Here is a 5,380-nt window from a genome sequence, read left to right as displayed (position 1 = left end):
CACTGCTTGCATGCCTGCAGCCTGAGGAGGACACAGCAGGCAGCGGATTCCCTGGACCTGGCATCACAGCTTTGAGCAACGTGAGGATGCTGGGAATTGAATCTGGAAGAGCAGCCAGTGCTCTTAATGACTGAGCCATCACTCCAGTGTCTTAAAATAATAATAATTTTCTATAAGATTTGTTCATTTAGGTTTGTGTGCGTGCATGTGTACCTGTGTGCGGACTATGCATACTAACTAGTACAAACACACGAGGAGACTAAAGGAGGCCTCTGTTATTGCTTTCTCCCATTAAACCTAAATCACCTTTGCAGCTGGACCAGCTGGTCAGGGAGACCCTGGAATCCACCCGTCTCTCTGACCATAATGATTGGGTTACAGGCCCACGTGGCCGCCGGTGGGACTCACCCAGCTTTTCACTGGGGTGCTAGAGGCTCAATCTCAGGTCTTCATCCCTGCATAGCAATCTCTCTTACCTGCTGAGCTATTTCTTCAGCCCAACTTTGCTTCTTAATATGAATGTTTAAAATATGTTCTTCAAGAGCAGAAAATAAGTAGACTGTTGTTACATGTGAAATTTAGGGAAATACTTGAGTTCCTGCTTCAAGGAAGAATTTAAGGAAACATTTTAACTTACAATTCCATAAAGGTTACTATCACTCTGAAATTTCTTTTATTTTTGCAATTTATGATTTTGCTCTGCTTCAGTTAATAACATAGTCCCATCCATGTCCCGTTCATACATATTTCAGAAATGGACATGACAAGATGAATACAAGTTGGACATTGAGTCTGACTAATCACCATTTTTTTTTTTGATAACCAGGTATTGATTTCTGACTTTTGAAGATGGATGAAGGCTCAGAAGTTTCAACGGACGGAAATTCCTTGATCAAAGCTGTGCATCAGAGCCGGCTTCGCCTCACTAGACTTTTGCTAGAAGGTGGCGCCTACATCAACGAAAGCAACGACCGTGGGGAAACCCCTTTAATGATTGCTTGTAAGACCAAACATGTCGACCAGCAGAGCGTCGGTAGAGCCAAGATGGTTAAATACCTTCTAGAGAACAGCGCTGACCCCAACATCCAGGACAAATCCGGGAAGAGCGCCCTGATGCACGCGTGCCTGGAGAGAGCCGGCCCGGAGGTGGTTTCCTTGCTCCTCCAGAGCGGGGCGGATCTCAGCTTGCAGGACCATTCTGGCTACTCAGCCCTGGTTTACGCGATAAATGCTGAAGACAGAGATACCCTGAAGGTCCTCCTTAGTGCTTGCCAGGCAAAAGGGAAGGAGGTCATCATCATAACCACCGCGAAGTCGCCCTCTGGGAGGCACACTACCCAGCAGTACCTAAACATGCCTCCGGCCGACCTGGATGGGAGCCATCCGCCGGCCACGCCTTCGGAAATTGACATCAAAGCAGCCTCGTTGCCACTTTCGTATTCTTCTGAGTCGGACCTGACGCTTTTTGGCTTCAAGGATAAGGAGTTGTCCGGGGGCAGTGATAACGCCTGGGACCCAGACTCTCCTCGGAGGAAGCCTGTGATGGCCCCTAACGGGCCCAAGCCCTCCCAAGCTCCGGCCTGGATCAAGAGTACCCCATCATTGAAGCACCAGGCCAGAGTGGCCTCCTTGCAAGAGGAGCTTCAAGATATCACTCCAGAGGAAGAAATAGCCTACAAAACAAGCGCGCTGGCGCTCTCTAAGCGCTTCATCACCAGGCACCAGAGCATCGACGTAAAAGACACTGCACACCTGCTCAGGGCCTTTGACCAGGTCAACTCAAGGAAAATGTCATATGATGAAATCAATTACCATTCCTTGTTTCCAGAAGGAAACCAGACATGCGTGGACATTCCCACTGACCAGGACGCAGACTCTAATCAGATTTTTGCCTCCACTCTAAAGAGTATAGTTCAAAAGCGAAACTCAGGGGCCAATCACTACAGCTCTGATTCTCAGCTCGCCGAGGGGATCGCTCCTCCAACCTTAGAAGATGGCAAAGCTGCAAAGAAAAAGATCTTCGCGCCATCTCCTTCCTTACTATCAGGATCCAAAGAGTTAGTGGAGACTGCCCCTCCGGGCCCCCTGAGCAGGAGGAATCACGCGGTGTTGGAAAGGCGTGGCTCTGGCGCTTTCCCGGTAGATCACAGTCTGGCGCAGAGCAGACCTGGGTTCCTGCCACCCTTGAATGTGAATCCTCACCCTCCCATTACAGACATTGGTGTCAACAACAAGATCTGCAGCCTGCTTTCTTGTGGCCAAAAAGTGCTTATGCCGACGGCCCCTATTTTCCCGAAAGAATTTAAAACCAAAAAGATGCTGTTAAGGAGGCAGTCCCTGCAGACAGAACAAATTAAGCAATTAGTAAATTTCTAAGAGACCATTAGGAAACACATTATGTTCAAATGTCTGTATCAGAAAAACATAGACTTAGAGAAGAAATCCTAACTATATCCTTTTAAGTCTTAGCTAGTGCATCGCAGCCAGGCAAATCAAAATATAGTGTACTTTTTATTAGGTACTGTGAGCACAGCTTAATACATAGCTTCTGAGGGAATTCTAACAAAATGAAAGCTGTTTTTCTCAAAATGTCCAATATTTATCGACTTTCTTGTGGTCCACATAGTTTCATCTAACCTAAACATCACCAAGAAAGAAAGTTGCCTGTGTTAGAAACACTTTTCCACATTTCAGATTGGCTTCATGTTCTGTTATGAAACAATGCTCTCAAAGTCAGTAATTTTGCAGACACTTTTTGTCAACAAGGTTGTAGTTTTTCATGTTGCCAAAACCATCAAAGACAACACTGACATCAGTAAAGCGAAACTACAAAGGAAGAATGAATGTATCCTTTAAAAATGTTGACTCAGGCAGGTAAAAGTCTGATTAAAACTTTTAAAGCATGAAAACTAGATAGCCAGAGCCGTGTTCACCGTGGCTGCTGAGTCTGCATCAGCATGGCAGCTGTGGGACAGAGGAGATGGCTGATTGGCCATGGCCCCCAGAATGCACGTGACACCTACACAGGCGAGTGCAAGCATCTAGTCCCAGCATTCCCTGTGGGGGAGATGGGCGGAGCCAGGAGAATCCCCAGAAACACATGGCTCAGATAGTTTGTCTATACTCAAGTAAAGAAACCCTGTCTCAAACAAGGGACCAAGGATGACTGATACCAAAGGCTGTCCTCTAACAGGCTGGCTCCCCATCCTCCAAACTGTCAGGGCAAGCCAGCAAACCATAAACCAAATCCTGCTCTTTTGCACCATACATTGCTTTCAAGCAAACTTACCAATCATGTCATCTTATGGAATTACTCCTGTTATTTTTTAGTATTTTATCCATAGGTTTCCAATACCAAGATAATACAAAAATTAGAAAGGATTCACCCTGAAACACATTATTCTTGTCTTCCCAAAACAGAGCAGGGGAGCAGAAATTTGGGACTGAACACAAATGGGAAGTAAACGCTTGCTTCATCTTAAAAAAGAAACACTGATTAGTAGATTAGTTTAGTTTAGCTAAAATTACAAAAGCTAAGTAGAAACCTAATCATAAGGTGTATTACAGGGTCACTGCTAACCAATATCTTTATTTCTGATATGTAGTTATTAGACAGTCATATAAAGATAACGTCCTTGGTGTGACATCTGGATCATCTAGTATTTTAGGGTCTATGAATAACTTGTAACAAAATACACATTACTATAAGATATTTAAAAAATGACAATATTACCTACATGACTTCAAAGCATAGTGTTCAAAGAATTCTTCACTCTGGCAGTTCTGAAGCAAAGACTAAGCGAAGCGCTAGAAAACCAAGGGTGTGAGCCTAAAGACACCCTCTACAGCTTCGTTTCTTTGCCCAACAGGTGGCATGAGGCCTTTCTTGGTAATTTGATATAAGCATTTTGAAATGTACAGAGAAATTATTTAATTATTTGTGGCTTTTATTTTAAAAAAAAACTAAATCGTAGGTTTTTCCATTTAATGTTTTGAAGAGACTATTACTTACATTAGAAATATTTTTTATTCAGAAATTAAAATTGTACTGATGTTTATAAGTAGCTGAATTCCTTTCGCAAGTTTTAATATCACAAAAAGTACTTGACCTCACATGGTAAGGAGACAGTTTGGAAGACTATGTAAATAGAGTAATTCATTATCAAGATGGTATCAATAAAGATTTAAAATATCATTTTGACTAAGTTTTATTTGTCCTTCAGATACTAGTAATATTTCAACATAATTTTAAGAGAAATTGTTCCACACATGTATGTTAAATAACAAAAAGATCAGAGTAACTTGTTTTCCCAACATGAAAACACAATTTGACATGGTTAAAACTTTGTTGACCATCACCAGAATTTTTAACCTTCTTGAATCCAAAGCACACTTTAGATACCTGGGATGTAGAGTCCAGTTATAAAGCTACTCCACCAGGTTTCTTTCTTACTGCACTAAATAGAATATGTCGCTGGCACCCATGCTGAATCTCCAATGTTTCCTACAGGAATCGTGTGTGTGTGTGTGTGTGTGTGTGTGTGTGTGTGTGTGTGTGTGTGTGTGTGTTTTACATTTATGTTTGAATTTCATATAGATTTTATAGATTTTGATTTAACATTAACTTAAAGGTCTCCTTTAACTTGGGGGTTTTACAGGTGCTGTTCTTAGTTCCTGATGAGCAGGATGTCCTAGGCTATAGTTAATATAGACCCTAGGACTTGTCATTAAGAGGGGACAGGCAGCCTTACTACTAAGATGAGCTTGGCATCGCCTCTCCAGAGAAGGCGGTAACACCTGCATAGTGTGTCCTTGGTGGACATGCACAGAGCAGGCGTCTAGCCACAGAGCCCTTTACAAATCTCCTTCTGTTCCCTAATAATTGTTACTCCTGTATTTGCCTAACAGAGATCCTGCCTTTTGAAGGTGATCTTTGAGGCTGATAAGTTTCTAGGAATGATAGAGATAGCAAGGCAGTCAGCTGTAGCAGACTGTCCCACCAGCCTTGGCGTGGACAGGTGAGTTGGTCAGTCCTAAAGAGCAAGGTTACTTCATCTGCAGAGAAACAAATAGAAACAGATATCACCATGTTAAGCAAAACATGCCAGACTTAGGTAAATATACATATTTTGCCATGTGGAATCTAGATTTAAATGTACATTTAAATATGACTACCATCTGGAAATGTAAGCGGGACTATTTGGAGAAGAAGGAGATTAGGAGGAAGGGGAGCAATCCTGCATGAATATATTAAAGGGAGGCTAGAGAGATGTTTTGATGGGTAAAGTACTTGCTGGGCAAGCACGGAGATATGAGTTCAACATCTTCACCTTTGCATAAAAGCTAAACACAGCTATGAGGCAGGGAGGCAGAGGCAAGA

The 5,380-nt window shown here is 42.8% G+C and overlaps 1 protein-coding gene across 1 annotated transcript; it reads left to right on the top strand.

Annotated features, from left to right (window-relative positions):
- The first annotated feature begins 834 nt into the window (after positions 1-834).
- On the top strand, positions 835-4,073 carry Ankrd34b (ankyrin repeat domain 34B). The gene has a single exon (XM_052159693.1). The coding sequence runs from the start codon at positions 850-852 to the stop codon at positions 2,374-2,376; it is 1,527 nt and encodes a 508-aa protein (XP_052015653.1). The 5' UTR covers positions 835-849; the 3' UTR covers positions 2,377-4,073.
- Positions 4,074-5,380: the final 1,307 nt, after the last annotated feature.

The sequence above is a fragment of the Apodemus sylvaticus genome, chromosome 16 (genome assembly GCF_947179515.1).
Source record: "Apodemus sylvaticus chromosome 16, mApoSyl1.1, whole genome shotgun sequence".
In the NCBI taxonomy this organism is placed as follows: Eukaryota; Metazoa; Chordata; class Mammalia; order Rodentia; family Muridae; genus Apodemus; species Apodemus sylvaticus.
Note: the sequence above shows the minus strand (reverse complement) of the source record. Positions and strands in the feature narration are given on the sequence as shown.